The following is an 18,787-nucleotide window of genomic DNA, read 5'->3' as shown; positions in this document are numbered from 1 at the left end:
CTTGTAGTCAGTCATTGGATGCGGTTTAGCCATTGCTAAAACTTTATTTATTCCAAAAGATAGCAAAAATAATGCATCTGTGCAGCTTGAGCAATAACATAAAAACCTCAGCCATACAATTGCTTTAATACAAGAACAGGCTCATAACAATCTATTAAATACTCAAAAACATTGTAAAAGTATTGTTCAGTAATTCTGTGCACACTCCCATTTATTTCCAAAGCAATGACTTGTTGCAAGTCTCAGTTGTTCATATAACTTTCTTACATATGCAAGTAGTGTGTGTGTGTGTGTGTGTGTGTGTGTGTGTGTGTGTGTGTGTGTGTGTGTGTGTGTGTGTGTGTGTGTATTATTTTTATATTAAAAAATGCACATTCCTTTGTCTCTAAATTCTTGCTCTAATCTTCAATTTCAAATGTAAACTATGTTAACCACTCGTAGCTTTAGAAGTGTTGAGCTCAAAGACTGACCTAAAATCCTTCTCCTTCTTTGAAATATTTAATCTCCTACTTAACTATTCATAATACGTATCATTATTGCATAAATGTATGCACCATTTAATCATTTCTGAAATTTTCGGGAGGATTTACATACATAGTACTCAAGCACATACCAAAGAAAAAATGAAATCCCATATGCTCTGCACATGCATGATTTATAAGCATTGGTCTACATTGCTGTCTGCCACACATTTATGAATTGCTCTCAGTGGCTAATGTGCTGCACATTAGTATGTGTGTGTGTGTGCACATTATGTGCATTAGTAAAGTAGTGCTATGTAAATCACTTATACCAAATCACAGAGGTACCACTACACATGGTGAAACATGATGACTATACATAGGATGTATGAGTGCACGCAATGCTGAGGTTACACAGTATCATACAGAAATAACCTAGCATTGTAATAATGCACACATACTGCCATCGTAAACTGGAAAGACTTTAATTTTCACAGGTTTGGTACCAAGCAATAATGTTATTAGCAGTAATAGCATGCCACATGTGATACATCATGAATGTGCATGATTAACCTCCTTTTGTTTTTGCTAACTTTGAAATAGGTCGACAGGACTAGTTACTACTGACTTCTATGGAATTATTGAACGTATGATATTTTATAAGTGCTTTGTTGAGAACATTTTTTGATATGAAAGGAACAGTTAGAAAATGAAACTGGTTTGTCTAACCAGGTGTAGGGGTTGCCTTAGAAACTATAGCAAATGAACTTGTGAGGTAATTCATTGTTGCTATTTATGGAATGGTTATCTTCTGTTGGCTTTAGCAGATCTGTTTGCTGGTTGGTTCTATTGCTTCTTTTGTTTTATGTAATTGTTCTTTACAATACTACCTAGTTTGTCTTTGTGTCCTTTATGGCTATGCTAACTGAAGCAGCATCTCTGTGCACTGCCTTGGATACATTTGAAATTAAAAGTAACTATTTTCTGAGTAACTCCACACCTGGAAAAAAATCATTATAGTGCCTTCCTTTTGTTCTGTTATTTCTGTTGCTCCAACTGTCTTTGAAGCCTTTAACCATAACTGCTTTATTTGTTTTCTTTAACTAACTGTGACTGATAATTAACATCCTTCCCGCACTGTTGTTCTTGTGTTACAGCTATTGTCTCTTTTTTGTTTGTCCCTTTTGTAAATTTTGCCACAAGATTCTCTCCCTCCATTACACTTGCCAGGGAGGATAAAAGTATCCTTTTGGGGGGCTCTCCCTCTAAGCCATTTAAATACTTTTTCCATTGTATTTCATTGATCAAGAGTACTGTGTACCCACCCATCCAGCCATTGTTGTTCTTTTGTATTTAGTGTCTCTTGAATTGCCTACTCTTTTTGTAGCTCCATTGGATCTCATCTCATTTGTCTATACTACTATCAAACTAAGAAGTTTTTCTCTTAGACTGCTGAAGCTTCCATCCCTAACCCTATTTAAGCATAACTTTCACCGATAGATGGTAAACTGGAAATTCACCTGGGTCTGGCCCCCATGTATTTGATGGACAGAGGCAGACAGTAATGTCCAAACTAACATCCCCTCCATTCTAACCTCTAGAAACTTCCTAACATCCCCCTCCTAATAAACACCCATGATACATAGAGGTACAGTTGGGTTGGGCTGCACAGCTAGGCTTATAAAGGCCCTTGTTGTCATTAGCCTAATATACACCAATGAATCTATGTGAGTACATGGATGGGGGTGTTGCAGTGTATGTAAGAGTAACACATTAGCTTGACTTTACTCTGAAGCTTGATTTACCCTCTTATTATATTTTACTGACTGCTTAGGTGACAGTGCAATGCCTAGAACTATTAATCAATCTTTCCCATTCTTCTTTTAAAATCTGCAATGCCTGAGTCAAAACCGCCATTCATTGGAAACCCTTCTGTACATTTTGCTGTGTTCTACTATAATTACATACACCTCTGCTATATTTACTTTGCTTGTTGAAACACTTAAGCATTGGGCAATATGGAAGGTCAGCTTGAGTGTTTCACCTTTCTTGATAAACTTTGAGCACTTCATCTGTTAAGACCGTAAATTTTGTGTTTTATGGTCACAGATAGTGTAATAATTCTTACACACTAAGAATTCCATCTGTAAAAGCTTTAAATATGTAATTACTTTGGAGGCTTTCCTCTCAGCTGAAGACTTGCCCTGTGTACTTTGCATGTTTCCACAACAACTCTTCACTAATCATGTCAAAATGTGTTATGCTGCGGTTGTAAAAATCACTCCCAAGCCTCCTAGAAAAAAGAGCATTAAGTCTTAGTAGCAATCAAGTCACTCATCCACCTCATGCACACCTATCCTAAAGAGTCTCCAAATTGTCAAAATCTACCACTCTGAACCACAACTGTGACAGGTTACTCTATTATTAGGCACACTGATTTGTCACTCATAAGACTAGACAAGGATGGGATTACAGTAAGTTGTCCTTCAGGTGCCAAGATAGCCCTGTGGCTGTCCTTAACAACTAAACAAGTCAAGAATGAAAGACAAAAGATAGAAGGTGTGGAAAGAAAAAAAAAACAGTTTCTATTTTACTGATATATAGACATAAGAAACCTAACAAAATAACTTATCAAAGATAAGATAGCCTATTATTCATCCACTCAAAACATGCACACTAATAATCCAAAACTGTTCTGGGCCTAAATCAATATACTATTAAATTCAAGACAAGCTACACAGCCATCATCTCCAGTGGCACATAGGGATAAAGCCCTGACTACAGTCTAGATGATCCGGGTTTCATTAGGGGTTGTTGGATTGATAGCAGCAGGGAGAGATGGGTGTGGCCATCCAAGGGTGGAAGGGCATTCCTGTAGGCATCCACATTAATGACTCCGGATGGAGGCTGCAGACAACACAAGCTAGGAGTTCCTAAGGAGGGGAATAGGATGAAGACATGTCTGAGCTGCTGCAGAGGCACGGTGATATGCCACACATCTCCATTACATACCTGCCCTTCAGACATACAATTAGGACTGCAAGGGAATGGGGAAATGGGTAAGCCACAAGTAAATGATCCCTCCCCTTGGAAGGAAGCTCAGAAATGCCAAGCCTTTGGTGTCCTCATTCCATGACCAGCCCTAGCTTAGATAGCTGGTAGACTTGGCATGGACATGTGCCAGGGAGCCAGGCTGGTAAAATGAAGAATGGGAGGAAGCAAAAATAGTGCAAAAAAAAAAAAAGATAAGACACACAGCCAACACCAAATACACATAAAAAATACATTAGCCAACCAGTTCGATACCCACATTATGCAGACTGTATAGTTATTATCCAACCAAGTGACTAATCAAGCTTTTGATATCCCTAGTCAATTAAATTACATCTTCCAGCACGTCCCCTTAAACCAGCTATGAGAGATACCATCAAAAATACCTCAAAAAACTATAGCCTACCACAATTGCCCCTGACAAGCTAAATATCTGAAGGTATTGAATGACCAGTTTCAGTTATGAATCTATCCACATCTGAAAATAAAGCCCCATCACTATGGAAAAAATCATTCATTATTCTATTATGCAAGGGTGAAATCAAGACAACTCTTTTAAACTGTAGGCCAATTGCCATCTTAACACCCCTACTAACAATATTGTAAAAATGCATTCATATACCCCTTCTCAACTATCTAATAGATAAACTGCTTCTGTCTTCAACCCAACATGGCTTCCATACTCATCACAGCACAACTACTGCTTTGCTGAATTTTGTTAAAACTATAAACATCCATAAAAGTGCCAGAAGTCTAGTCTCCACCATCTTCCTAGAATTATCAAAAGCTTTTGAGATGGTCAGCTAACAGGAACTGTTAAATAAATGGTCATCATTAGGGTTCACCAACTCTTTTCAAGGAGTAAAATGAAAAAAAATATTGCTCTATTGTCTTGCCTGTATCTTTTGATATCCCACAATTATCTATACTACGCCCCATACTTTTCAACATATTCACCAATAATCTGTTCATTGCTGCAAGAAATGCTGCCATAGTTCAATATACTGATGATTTGATACTATTCTGCTCTGCCAAATCTCTCTTTGACCTCAGAGACCATATATAGCAATCCTTCTTATCATGTGAAGCATAGCTAAATAAATCTCAGTTAACACTAAACACTAAAAAAACTAAATTACTGCTCTTTATGCCAAATTATATCTTTACAAAAGCAACAGTATTAAATATTGTCTCTGCCTACTACACCATGACAGAACAAGTGAACCACACAAACTTAGTGGGTGTCATCATAGATGACCACTTGAAATTCAACCACCATATATCACGTTGTTAAAAAAAATAATCAAAAACTAGTTACATTATAAAGAGTAAAAACCAGCCTCACTGACATAGCCAGAAGATGTATAGCCTTTGCTTTCTTACTGTAATAGCTCCTCTGTACTGCCCCAACATTCACTAACCACAATATTATGATAAAATTGTCACATTTCCAGTAAACTATAACAATAGAACACACCACTGTTCTGCCCTCAGAGAAATAAAATGGATAGAACTACCACATCATGTAGTTCCTTCTCAGCTAACTGTAAAACACAAACTTCTCTATAAGACAGAAAATTGACCAGCCCTTAACAACACAATACAACACCACTCTCCCAATTTAATTTTATGTTGTAGAGAAAAATCACTAATCACTATACCCAAACTATGCAATACTGCAGGGTTTTTTCTATATTCAAATATTTTAGCTAAACTATGGTGGCACATCCCACTACAACTGAAATCCATTCAGAATACAGTAATTTAAATCAGAAGTAAAACGTCAAATATCAAATCAATGAATTTGCTCCAACTCCAGAAAATACAGCTGTTATATTCAGCTTGCCATATCGTCAACACATTTCTCTTCATTCAGAATCACATGCCCACAACCAGTCATCACCAATACCTGAATCCAGATACATACACAGTTTTGTTACACTGTTCACTATACCTCTCAACTGTACAGAATTTCACAGAATGTTCAGATTTTTGTCGCATACTTTTGATCTGTTCCTCATAAAAATTGTGGTGAGTTTTTTGTACAAATTTCTAGGATGATCTAAGGATAAAAGTCACTAAATAATGACATACATTTGAGTTTCAGACTTCATATCCTTTATAAAATGCATGCTAACACAAATCTTGTTATTCTAGCAATTTTCTAAGTTTATATTTCAAATGTTTCCCTATTTTTGGGCCTCTTTCCCTCATTATGTCAGGCTTTGTCCAGATTTCATGTGCTAAAAGGTTGAGAGGTATGCTGCTCACCCCCATTGCTATATTTCTAATATAACCTTATGGTAGCCATATACATGATAATCTATGAACTTGCTTCATATCCATGTCTTAACTATAATATTAACTTTTTCTACCCTACCTAGTTCCTTTCCTCACCTCTACTTCTTTGAATTTCTAAGCACTATCTATTTTAAAAAAACACTAATACATCTCTTCAGGCTCAGTCCAAAATCTACTAATGACTAAGTATATTTTAAACTTTAATAGTTGCCTTTATATCATATGATTTTAATCTGATTAGCAAATGACTATGTAATTGTTGAAATATATTATTTAATCTCAGTTCACTTATATTACAGAATGTCTGTTTAAAAATATTTGTAATTTGTTGGAGTTTTTCTCCCCAGGCCGCTACTGAAACGTTTTTTTTAGACTAATCCAATAGGACAAATGTGATATACAAAAGCAAAACAAACATAAAAGTAAAATAAATGATACCCATAAGGGTGACTTTACAAACGATCCAGGTTATTACAGATCTATCAGTCATATAAGTCTCATTTGCAAAGTCAGTAAACTAAATATTATAACTGACCTCATAAACTACAATATCAGACATCTTATGTGACTTGACCCCAACAGTTTGGCTTTGAAAAAGGTAGATCCTGGCTTCTAAATCTGTACTTCTTCAAAAGGGTAATGGAGTCTGTAGACAGTTGGCATGTGGTACACTTAGCTTATCATGACCTGGCTAGGGCCTCCACAAATTTTCCATAATGGCATCATACAGAAGCTAAATGCATTACAATTTGACACATATATGGTAAGATGACTGAAAACAGAACTCACAACATGTGGGGTTCAGGCACTTCATTAGAATGTAAGAAAGTTGCCAGCAGTGTCCTTCAGAGGTATGGGCTGAGACCTATATTTTTATTTGTTTTGCCTTTTTGTCTCAGACCTCCATGGAGAGATAAGACCTCTGGCTAACAAAAGCAAACTTTGCTCCATGGTTAACCCAATCCACCCATAAACTAATGCTTAAACAAGACAGCACCTGGAAAATGTGGGAAAAAAAAAAACTAACTCCCATCGCCATCCTCAAACCTATAGAGACATTAGGAACCTAATCAAGAAACAAGTCGATCTGGACAAAAAAAACAATACTATCAAAAACCACTACATAGCCCCAACTCCAACACAAAAAGTTTTGGAATTGTATCAACAAACTCTTACATCCAGGCAACCCTTCTAGCCCTAGCCCCTGTCCTAACAGCTCAGTAAAAGACACTGCCTGCTTTCTTAATTCCTTCTTCATCGACTCTAGAAAAAAGTTAACTAAACCTGACAACACTTCCCTCTCCCCTTCTGATCCCCTTCCCTCTTCCTGTTCCACCCAGTTTTGTCTTAAACCTGCCTCTACTACATACATCAAATCTCTCCCTACCAAACTGAAAACCTGCTCCCCCTCTGCTGACAACTTACCTTCTCTGTTCCTTAAACTTGCAGCTAACTCCATTGCATATCCAGTTTCCATATTAGAAAACACATTAATTCCAGAGAACACAGTCCCTGACCTCTGGAAAAAAATCCTATGTCATACCCTCCACAAAGGTGGCAATTCAGCTGAACCAACCATTACAGACCTATCACCATACTTTGCCCCTTATCCGAAATTCTAGAAAAATGTACTCACAACCAGCTTCTCAAAGACATCATAAAAGACAACCTGTTAACTCCCACCCAACATGGTTTGCAGCCTCACCACAGCACCTCTACAGCTCTTATTTCATTTACATAGAATATCGCCAAAGCACAGGACAATAACAAACTAGTGTCATGCCTCTTCCTTGACCTACCGAAAGCCTTCAGCACTGTTTCTCATACCCAACTGCTCTCAAAACTTTCTTACCTTAACCTCTCCTCTCTATACTATGGTTCTCCAGTAACCTATCCAAAAGATTTCAATCCATCAAATGGCTTTCTGCCTCATCCCCCTTCCTCCCAATTCAAACAGGTGTCCCCCAATGGTCAATCCTTGCACCTCTCCTTTTTAATATCTTTACAAATAACCTACACACTTCCTGTCCAAACGCTCCACTAATACAATACACAGATGACCCCATTATTATCTTGTGCTCTGATAACCTTCCCCACTTCCTTGCTCTTACTCAAGATTCCTTCCTTTCAGTTAAAAAATGATTGACCAATAATCAACTTCTTCTCAATCCTAAAAAAATAAAAAACTTCGACTTTTCCTTCCCAAATTGCTATAGAAACAGAAAAAAATGCCTTCACAGTATCATCCCTTAATAATAGCTGAACCACTCACTAAATTTCTGGGTGTAATCATAGATGACCAACTAAAGTTTGACATACATATTCAGCAAGCCATCAAAAAGACCCACCAAAAACTTGCTCTCTTATAAAGACATAAAAAAATCTCACTGTTAATGCCAAATGTTCTCTAGCACAGACTTTCCTTCTCCCATCCTTACTATATGCAGCCTCTGTTCTCACCAATATTCAATCCAATCTATTAGCTAAACTTGAAACCACCTACAACAAAATAGCCAGATTCACTGCCATCCTCCCTATCTCTCTCACCACTGCATAGCTTAAAAAACCTACAACTGGTTGAGCTCCACAACCAACGCCTTTTTCCACAACTCCACCTCACGCACACTAAGTTAAATTAGTCCTTCCACTCTCCTGCCCTCATGGACCTCATCACTCCCTATTCTCCTAAGCATAACCTATGCAGCACAGACCTACACGTCTTAGACATCTACAAACCCAGTAAAAATACTGGCAAAATTTTATACAGCCACTCCATCTCCTATGCCTGGAACAAACTTTCCCTTTCTCTAAGAACAAATGGCAACTTCCTTAACATCAAAAAACTTCTAAAGTGCTTATTTACTAATTCCTGGACCTGTCCTTGTACCACTCCCACCTAAACTGCTGCTCTCCTCTTCCCCTCCCCCTCTCAGCTGTCACACTTATGACAACTACTCATTTAAGGTCTTTATGATATCCTACCAACAGGGCAGCCACGGTGGTGCAGCAGTAGCAGTTCTCCAGTTTGATCCTTGGCTGGGGTGTCTTCTGTGTGAAGTCTGCATGTCCTCCCTGTGGTCACGTGGGTTTCCTCTGGGTGCTCCGTTTTCCTTCCCACATCCCAAAGACATGTTGTAGGTGGATTGAACACTCTAAATTGGCCCTAGGTGTATGTGTGTGCCTTCAGTGGAAGGTTGGGTGCTGAGCTGGCAACTTGACACTGTAAAAACTCCAATGCCAATCATGAGCAGACAGGTGATCTGCTGTGGCGACCCCTAACTGGGAAAAGCTGAAAGAAGAAGAAGATGGTATTCTACCAACTTTGAATTTCTCTCTGATGGTAATTGTTAGAGTCTAGCTTTTTACAGTATTACTTTTGTATTCTAACATGTTCATTTATAAGTGGTTTCCTGTTTCTCCTGAGCATATTCACTTGTATGTTAATATGGTATGATGTTTTGTTTTTGTATTAGATTATCAGTGGAGCTTTTCTCCTGAGGTCTCTGCTGAAAAAGGGCTCAGCAGCCCAGTTGGACTAACCTGGTTGATAAATGTCAAATAAATAAATAAAATAAATAAATCCTGGAAAAGTGCCCCTGCTAGACCAGCTCCCTAGGCAACTGCCTAGTTGGCCTATACCTAAAGTCGGCTATGAGTAGAGCTTTGATCCTGACACACACACATACACACACACACACACGCGCACACACGCGCGTGCACACACACACACACACACACACACACACACACACACACACACACACACACACACACCAATGATTCAGAATTTGACTTCCTTTATTTTTTGGTGTCTGGTGTAATTATGCTAGCTGAGAATCATAGACATAGCCAGTAATTTTCACCACTTGCACCTAAAAATACAAGACCTTTACCAGGAGATAATTATGTGCTTTTAATAAAGTGGTCATCTGAAAAGTCATTTTATTATTTTTCTTTTACTGTTGTAAAACAAATGGCTGATGGTTCAAATTCAGGTTCCACACCATGTTCGTTATAAGAAACACCACAATTTTTGAAGTGGGTATAAACAAACAGATAAATATACAGATTATCAAATTTGTGGATGTGATATAGAGACAAACAATGGAGAAAATCTATGAGGTGGTAAGCTGGATGGTTTAATAGACATTTTACATAATTTTATGTTAGCCAGTAATCAAAGACATACCAGTTATTTTTGTCACTTGCACCTAACAACACAAGAACTTTACTAGGCAAGAATGATATGTTTTTAATAAAGTGGTGAACTCAAAAAGTTATTTCTTTATTTTACTTTTACACCTGTAAAGCTAAATTCACGTATTTTCCTGGAGGCATATCAGAAGATTCTACTATATATCCTAGTCAGCACTGAAAAGTAGGATATATAACAAGGTCAATAGGCCCACAGTTGCACAGCACAGGCAATAACTGTAACTTCCTCTATAGCAGATTAACCTGCAGTACACACAGTGGCATACAGTTACCCCTCTACATCTATATACTGCATCAGCCTTTCCTGCCTCAGAAAACAGTCCCTTTCATGAAAGAAATAGAAATTGTGCCTTTTCCTCCACAAGCATCATGTTCTCTGCAAACAGTTACTTTCTGGATACCCCTCAGTGCTTATTTTTCATTGTCTAGCAGAAAGAGATGAGTTTTAACCCCACAATGATACTGTTGAATATTGAACATCACTCAGTGTTGTTTAGACCCTGATACCGCAGTTAAGTTTCAACACCCACATTCTTCATTTCCAGTGTCTAGCACACAATAAGCAGTAGAGATATCTCAGTTCATTATTTTAGTTATGTTCCCTGGTCTCAGTGTGTTGACCTCTCAGCCTGTTATAGATACTTTTTCTTGTTGCAAAGTTGTATTTCCATCCCGCCACTCAATTAAAGTGAGACTGTTAACACACACAAATCATTTGTAGAAACTGTCCATCTCTTTGCAGTCTGGTTACCAGTGCTGCCATGGGTGTGCAGTTGTCAGTTATCTGCAGGCAAGTCAGTCATACCTGAAAGGATCAATAGTGGGACACTTGAGAGTGCACACTGCAAGGAAAGTATTATGTGATTTTTGTGTCTCCTTAACTAAGCATAATCTTTCTTGAGTTGCTATGACTATTGGTACATTTTAGGAGGTTATTTATTTATTTACTTATTTACTTAATTACTTACTTATTGGGTTGGGGGCAGGAGGGATTTCACAGTCTTTTGCACAAATTTATAGGAAGATAGTTAGCCAAAGTCCAGCTTCACTAAGTTACTATTTAATAACTTTGCTTCATCCAGTGCTACTGTACCTCCCAACTAGACAAATTTTTAGTTTCAGCCAGCTCATTTATATAAGGGCAAGATATTCACCACTATAGCAGGTGACTATGGTACAATCTATCTGTTTTAAACTGACTCACTGTACCATGTTATAAAAGTACAATTAAATGAAAAGCAAAGTGTTTTTGTAAGTGAGATGTCCAGATGAACACACCCATATAGGTAAATTCACCTGCTTATAACTCTTTACTTAAGTATACCGCTTTGAAGGTTGCCCAGTGTTACACAACCGTGGGAAAAATGAAACCCTCCCCTCAAGTTTGGCGTTTGACGTGGTGGTGAATGATGCCACAGCCAAAATCTCATAAGATGGCTATCCTGGGGTACCAGTCTGTGGGAATTTTTTTTAGATCAGCTCACATCTGATGAAGTTTTAAAATGAAAACCTACCTAGCTTGAGTGTTATGTATGTTATTGTGGAGTGAATACTCAGAATAAATTGTGTAAAACCAGACTGTCTGAAAGCTTTATTGTGCAACTTGGGAACATAGACTAAGCAGTGGCCTGAGAGATTTTTGCTATTACTCAGCTCTCAGTTCCCACCACAGTTCACTATCATGCAACAATACTCTTGTCACTGCACCGATATACTGATCATTTCATTATTCAGTCTCCTCTAGTGTCACTCATGAGCAAACCCCAACATACTTAAACTCTTTCATCTGAAATATTTGCTCCTCCTTGCACAAAGGGATAATTCACTCTTTTCCAGAGGTTAACTAAAGTTTCTGATATGAAAGTGTCGATGTTCATCTTATCCACTTCACATTTTGTAGCAAATCAGTCCAGTGCATGCTTGAAATCATAGCCAGGACAGCCTAATAGAAAAGAAAAATCATCTGAAAACAACAAAGATGCAACAATCATAAACCAAAGTGAGATACTGTCTGGGTTATGGCTGCATTTTAAGAAATTGTCCATGAAAATCAAAAACAGGCTGACAGAGAAAACACACCCTTGACAGAGTCCTATATTCACCTTGAAAGTATTCCATAGTGAATGTAGTCAGATATTTCACTTCTCAAATATAGAGAACAAATGGTGCGTATCAGTGACTCTAGGACCCCCTTTTGTTACAGCATTTTCAAGACCAAGAAGACTTTCTTCTGGAGTACATACACACACACACACACACACACACACACACACACACACACACACACACACACATATATATATTTGGCATTTTGGGGCGGATTGCCCAATAGTGGGGATCATCGGGAAATGGTCCCTATCCCCACTGTAGTGCGATCTCAGAGTTAGAATATTAAAGTAGGGGGGTGTGGAGGGTGCAGCCCCCCACATGGGGAGTGTAGGGGGGGCTTGCCCCCTTCTTTAAACTTTATTACTTTTTTTTTTACATTAATGTTTGAAAATCAGCAAATCTGCTTTTCGATTTGCTGATTTTCGAACATTACTAACTGTTGATGTTTTCACTTTTGTGGTTACTGTTCGCTCATATGAGCAATCGCACCACTGTGATTTGGCTTTGTAAAAGTAAATCATATTTTATATATATATATATATATATATATATATATATATATATATATATATATATTTATATGTATGTACATACATAATAAAAATGATAATGACAAAAAAAGAATGATTTCACCATATTTCAGCAATTAAAAAACCAAGCTAAGAAAAAAAATCTCCAGCAATAAAAAAAGTACTTTCAAACCAAACAACAAAAATACCTGCACAACCCGCAAAAGTTATGGCAGAAGATCAACTACCTCCTTAACCCTAGTACAACCTCCACCCTTGTTCCCTCCACTTGTAATATATCTGAGCCCATAGCATCACAGTTCAACTCTCACTTTATCAACTCTATCACCACCCTGCTAGATAACAAACAATACCTTCCACTTACTGCCCCCCCCACCGCTGAGAACACAAACTCTTTCTCCCTCAAATGTATTCAGACTATGTACATATAAAAACTCCTAAGTAAACTAAAACACTGCTGTCTTGCCACAGACCAACTACCCAATGAATTCCTAAAAGTAGCTGCTCCATCCATCGCCTACCCCATATCAATCCTAATCAATTGCTATATCTCTGAACAGTATGTCCCTCACCTCTGGAAAATTTCTTACATCATTCCCCTTCACAAGGGTGGTCCGTCTAGAGAAATATCAAATTATCAACCGATTGCCATCCTCTCTCCCATAGCTAAAATCCTAGAAAAATGTATCCACCAACAGCTCTTTAATAACCTCACCACTATCAACCTGCTATTGACCTCACAGCACGGCTTCAGGCCTAAGCATAGTACTAACACTGCACTAATAACCTTCACCAATATTTTTCAACACCTCAAAAATGAAGGACATTTGGTATCTGCAATTTTTCTGGATATGTCAAAAGCCTTTGATACAGGATCTCACCAATTGCTACTCAGCAAACTTGCAACATACAGTCTCAACTAATCATCCCTATCCTGGTTCCACAGCTACCTGTCAAGCCACCAGCAGGTTACTAAATGGGCAAACAATCTCTCTTCCCTACTTCCTGTATACACTGGTGTACCCCAATCATATTTACCAATAGCCTCAACTCCGCCACCCAACTTGCAACTATAATCCAATATGCAGATGACCCCTCCCTTATCTGTTCATCCCCTTCTCCCCAAGAACTTCAACACAAAATATAAAACTCCTTCCAGGACACAGAAACATGGGCCTATATTATTTGAATGAAAGTTCAAAATCTTGAATGCTGTAAACAGCGAAAATGCCAGATATCGATATGTGTTTTGTGAGATCACAAAACAGTGAAGATCGGGAAATTTGCCCTTTCCTCACTGCAGTGTGATCTCAGATTTGGTATATATAATTAGCGGGTGGTGTGGGGACCACAGCTCACCACAATAAAGGGTTTAATATCATGCATTTTTGCTATTTACAGCATTTGAGATTTTGAACTTTCGTTCAAATAATATAGACCGTAGAAACATACCTTTCCAACCATCAACTCATTCTAAACCCAAATAAGACTAAGTTAATGATTTTCACTAATAAATCATCTAAGCTCAGCCCTCTACTCCTGTATATAAACTCCTCCAATGGAACACAAATTGACCCAACTAATCAGACCAATCTCCTTGGAGTTACAATTGATAACAGACTAAAATGTGATACACATATCTCCATAACAATCAAAAAAGTCCATGACAAAGTGGGTACTCTGTACAGGGCCAAACCTTACCTCACACACCAAGCCAGACTAGCCACAGCTAAAGCCCACTTACTATCTGCCCTCCTCTATTCTTCACATATTTTCATCAACCTATGCAAGGCTGACCTTAATAATCTAGAATCCTGCTACAACAAAATAGCTAGGTTTGCAGCCAGTCACCGCCACGAAACTCATCATTGCTCCTCTCTTCAGTACCTCAGCTGGCTGGAACTACCCAACCTGTTAACTCATAAACCAACTTACCTTTGCCCACAAAATCAAACACAACCCTAATAACTGTCCTGCACTCTCTAACCTGGTCCAGCCCGACATAAAATGTAAGTCCCTTACGTGCTCTGACAGATTACTGCTAAAAATGACCCAGTCTCACAACTAACATGGTGACTCCCTCTATTCCAATAAAATTGCCAAGGTCGGGAATGGTGTCTCTCAGCACATCCAAAAAAATGCTAACATCCCCTCATTCAAAAAAAGCATAAAGAATATCTCACCAGCAACTGTCTCTGCCCCTGTATTTTACCTGGGTAATTCCTTCCTAATGTGTTCACAACTCTGTACTCTCTTGCACCTTGAACAACTACAGCTGATTTGACCTTTTTGCTAACAGAGTTCTGATTATACAATAAGATATAGTTATTAGTGCAGCTGTAATATGTGATATTATGTTCCCAGAACTATTAGTTTTTTCTTTATTATCTTTGATAGTTGTACTGTTGTATTTGTGATTTATTAACTACTGCATTCTTGAATACTTGTTTTCTAAACTGTTAATTTTCTGGAGCTTTTCTCCCCGGGTCTCCGCTGAAAATGGGCTACTGGCCCAGTCGGACACTATCTGATTAACAAATGCAAATAAATAAATATGCTTTATCCAAATCCACAAAATATACATAAACAGTACTGGTGAAATCACATAACATTTCTAATATCTGCATAAGGGTAACATGTTCATCCAGTGTTCCATGGTCAAAACAGAAACAACATGCTCACCCTGAATTAGAGGCTTAATGATTAGGTGATATTTCCTTTTTAAATGTTGGCATTCATCAAACAATGTTTAAAGCCTTTAGCATTTCTGCAATGATCCCATCCACTTCCAGAGCCTTGCTATAGCAGAATTGTTTAATTATCACAGTGACCTCATCTGCTGAAATGGATGCAATTCCACTATATTTAGGAGTTTCGCAATGTATTCTTCCCCCTCTCTGCAATGTCCTCAGTTAAAGTCATTTCCTCTCTATCCTTCTTGAGAGCAGCCTGAGCAATATCCTGACACCCTGAGTGACTAACTGGCTTGCCAGAGCTCTTTTAAGACCACACAAAAGTATTTACTTACTGCACACAAACACAAAGGGGACTGCCAGTGCCAAGAAACTGAGAACCAAAAATGAAATGCACCAGTGCCACAGGCCACACAACCCAACTCTCAAGAATTCCACAAGAAATTAGGGTGAAGGCAGATTTTTTGGCAAAAGCATTTGTAAAAAAGTTCTTTATTTATTTCACTACCTTGTGGAATTCTTGAGAGTTGGCTCATGTGGTTGTGGCACTGGTGCATTACATTTTGGTTTTTAACCCTTTTACTACCTCAACAGATTCCTCTCACACTACCACAGCTGTGTCTTCTTGGCCTATCACTACCTATAAATCAGATTCAGAGACTTATCGGGTAACATTGCACAAAAGATTTCATTCTTTAGCTAGACTACTTATTTTATTAACAGTGTCCTCCAACAGTGATGAGGTTATTGTTTATTTTAATTATTTATTTATCTTTTGTTGACTGGATTAGTCCCACTTTCTTGTGACCTTCTTACAGACATGACTATGGCAAACTTTAACCATTTTCTGTGTGCAGCTCCTTGCAACTGTCTCAGCTGTTGAAGACATGGGCTGAATCCATTGAGCTTCTGTACCCCCATTCTTCCCAAATGTGAAGGAAAAGCTCTTCCTGAGATGAAAAGTGAACTCATTGTACACAGAATCAAAGGCTGTGTGCTCCCAGGACATCCTCACTACATGTCTAAGATTCCTGTGACTGTCGCCAGCCACTGTCTGAGCTACCTGTCCCAAACGACTACCAAGTGATGATTATTTGGCAGCTCAATGCCTCTTTTTACAGACATATGCAGGGCATGTGGTTATAAGCCTAATGGCATGACTACAAAGCCAATCTTTCACCTTTAGGCCAATGTGCTTCTGTACCAAGTATACTTAAGATCATTCCTATGTATGAACATGAATTTTTTATGAATAGTACATGAGTAGCACAGATGCTCAACAACAATTCATCATTTGGGTTCAGATATGGCAAGTCATTCTTCTGAGTCAGTCTTCTCTATGTGTCTCCATCATCACCCCCTCCACATACACATTGAGGTAACATAATAAAAGTACAGACTTCATAGTTGGCACTCTATTAAGCACCAAATCCTTCATCCCTAAATATAATTAATACAACATATAGCTGTTAGGTGCATGTGCACAAACAATAGACAGACTTTTTCTTTCTGCATTTCACTGTATCTTACTGTTGCACTGAGGTGACTCTTATTAACTTGACAAACTCAAACTGAATGGTATCCTGGTCTTGTGAGTATCCCTACACCTGCCTGAGGCCTGTCATGAGTGTCAGTTGTAGAGTGGAGAGAGATAATCATTTGCTGAAGAAGACTAGTTACAAAGCCAATGATGTAAGTAGAAGTATCAGCAACTAAGTTATGATGGAGCTTCTCAAACTGTCACATACCCATAGCAATATGTCCTGGTCCATCCTGCCACTTGGTTGGCATAACACTTGAACATCAGCCTTTGCTTTATAAATTCATAGAGAGCTAATTGGCTTGTGGCCCAGGATACCATTAAAGAACCTAGCCCAGCTTTCCAATAATCCCAGAGCAATGTCTGATTAAGTGACCTGCTCAGAGTTGCATAGTAGGCAGAAAGAGCCTGAGGGAATCAAACCCTGTACTACAGGAACTCATTAACATCTCATAGCTTGAATACTCTCTGTTAACTAATGAGTGAATGGTTCATCTGGGGACTGAACTTATGACTTTCTGCAGGTGAAGCTGATGTGATAACTGCATAGGTTAATAGGTGTGTACTAGGCTAATGGCTCTGGAGTCTTTACAATCCTAGCCCACAGAAGAGCCCTGGCATCATGCCACCCAACATTAGTTCCCAGTGCCTCTATCAAGCAGAGCCACTGGAGTGATCCCTGGGGTGAATTTTATATTTGCCATCCACTCATCAAGATTTCTCTTGAAGAGTGCCAGTGAGGTGCTCTGCTTGCCATGTATGAGAAGTCTATTCCAGAGCATGGGCTGTTTCTGAGTTATGAACCTGTCCCTCCAGCATGTTCTGTTGATTGTGGTAATGAGGTTGAGGTCTCTGCAGCGTGTGGTGTGGGGGGATTGGGATTTCTTTAGATGTAGCATTTCTAAGAGAGCTGGGTCAGACAAGGCTTTGTAAGTAAATCGCCTCTTAGTAGACGATATAAGACAGAGAATAGCTGAAGTTTCTTGAGTCTGTCCATATAGGACATGTGTTTAAGGCCTTGTATCCTCTTTGTGAGGTACTTTTGTGGCCTTTCCAGCTGTTGCATGTGTCTAGTGAGGTACATGCCAAATGGGGCAATATACTTGATGATGGTAATGAGATGTGCCACATAGAAGGACTTTCTGACCACAGTGGCGATGTGGTGGTAGAAGGAGAGGTTGCTGTCAACCTGTGTCCCCAGATCTCTTATAATGCCTTCAGTGTTCAGTGGGCTCCCATTGATGTGGTAATTAGTGGAAACTGAGTTTTTCACAAAGGGGATGAAAATGCATTTTTGGCATTAAGCTTAAGGCCATGGTTTCGACACCAGTCATTGGTCTCAGTGAGGCCTTTCTGTAGGATGTCTGCATCACTTGGAGAGTTAATAATGGCTCCCAGCTTGAAGTCATCTGTGAACTTGGTCAGCCAGAGACGCTCCATGTTGGCATGGACTTCTCAGAAGTATATGCCAAACAGGAGAGGGCCCAGAAATGATCCCTGTGGAACTCCACTCATGAGTGGTCGACAGCCTGTCATGGAGTTTGCAACTTTCACACTGTGGGTTCAATCTGTGAGCCAGTTTGCAATCCACCTAGTGATATAGGGGTTAATGCCTAGTTTGTTGAGTTTATCAATAATTCATGAGTGGGTTATGGTATCAAAGGCCTTGGCCAGATCAAGGTAGGCTGCATGAACTGCCTTGCCCTCATCCACAGCTCTGGTCACTGACTCAAAGAAGTCAACCAGGTTGAGCAGGCACGATCTACCTTTTACAAAACCAAATTGCAGGGGTGTCTAGAGGCTGGAGATTCCCTATATCCTTGTTCATTAGGTCCATGATGATGCACTCCATAGCCTTACATATCAGAGTTGGCAGGCTAATGGGGT

The 18,787-nt window shown here is 38.9% G+C and overlaps 1 protein-coding gene across 1 annotated transcript in view; it reads right to left on the bottom strand.

Annotated features, from left to right (window-relative positions):
* The window catches only part of LOC122808265 (melatonin receptor type 1C-like), a 106,377-nt gene that overhangs the window by 66,727 nt on the left and 20,863 nt on the right, over window positions 1-18,787 (bottom strand). The window contains exon 2 of the mRNA XM_044079228.1: window positions 14,880-14,970. Coding sequence (XP_043935163.1) covers window positions 14,880-14,970 — 91 coding nt within the window. The remainder of the gene's footprint in view (window positions 1-14,879; window positions 14,971-18,787) is intronic.

The sequence above is a fragment of the Protopterus annectens genome, chromosome 8.part0, assembly GCF_019279795.1.
Source record: "Protopterus annectens isolate FY-2018-M chromosome 8.part0, PAN1.0, whole genome shotgun sequence".
Classification (NCBI taxonomy): Eukaryota; Metazoa; Chordata; order Ceratodontiformes; family Protopteridae; genus Protopterus; species Protopterus annectens.
The sequence above is the reverse complement of the archived record's forward strand: the minus strand, read 5'-3'. Positions and strand labels throughout refer to the sequence as shown.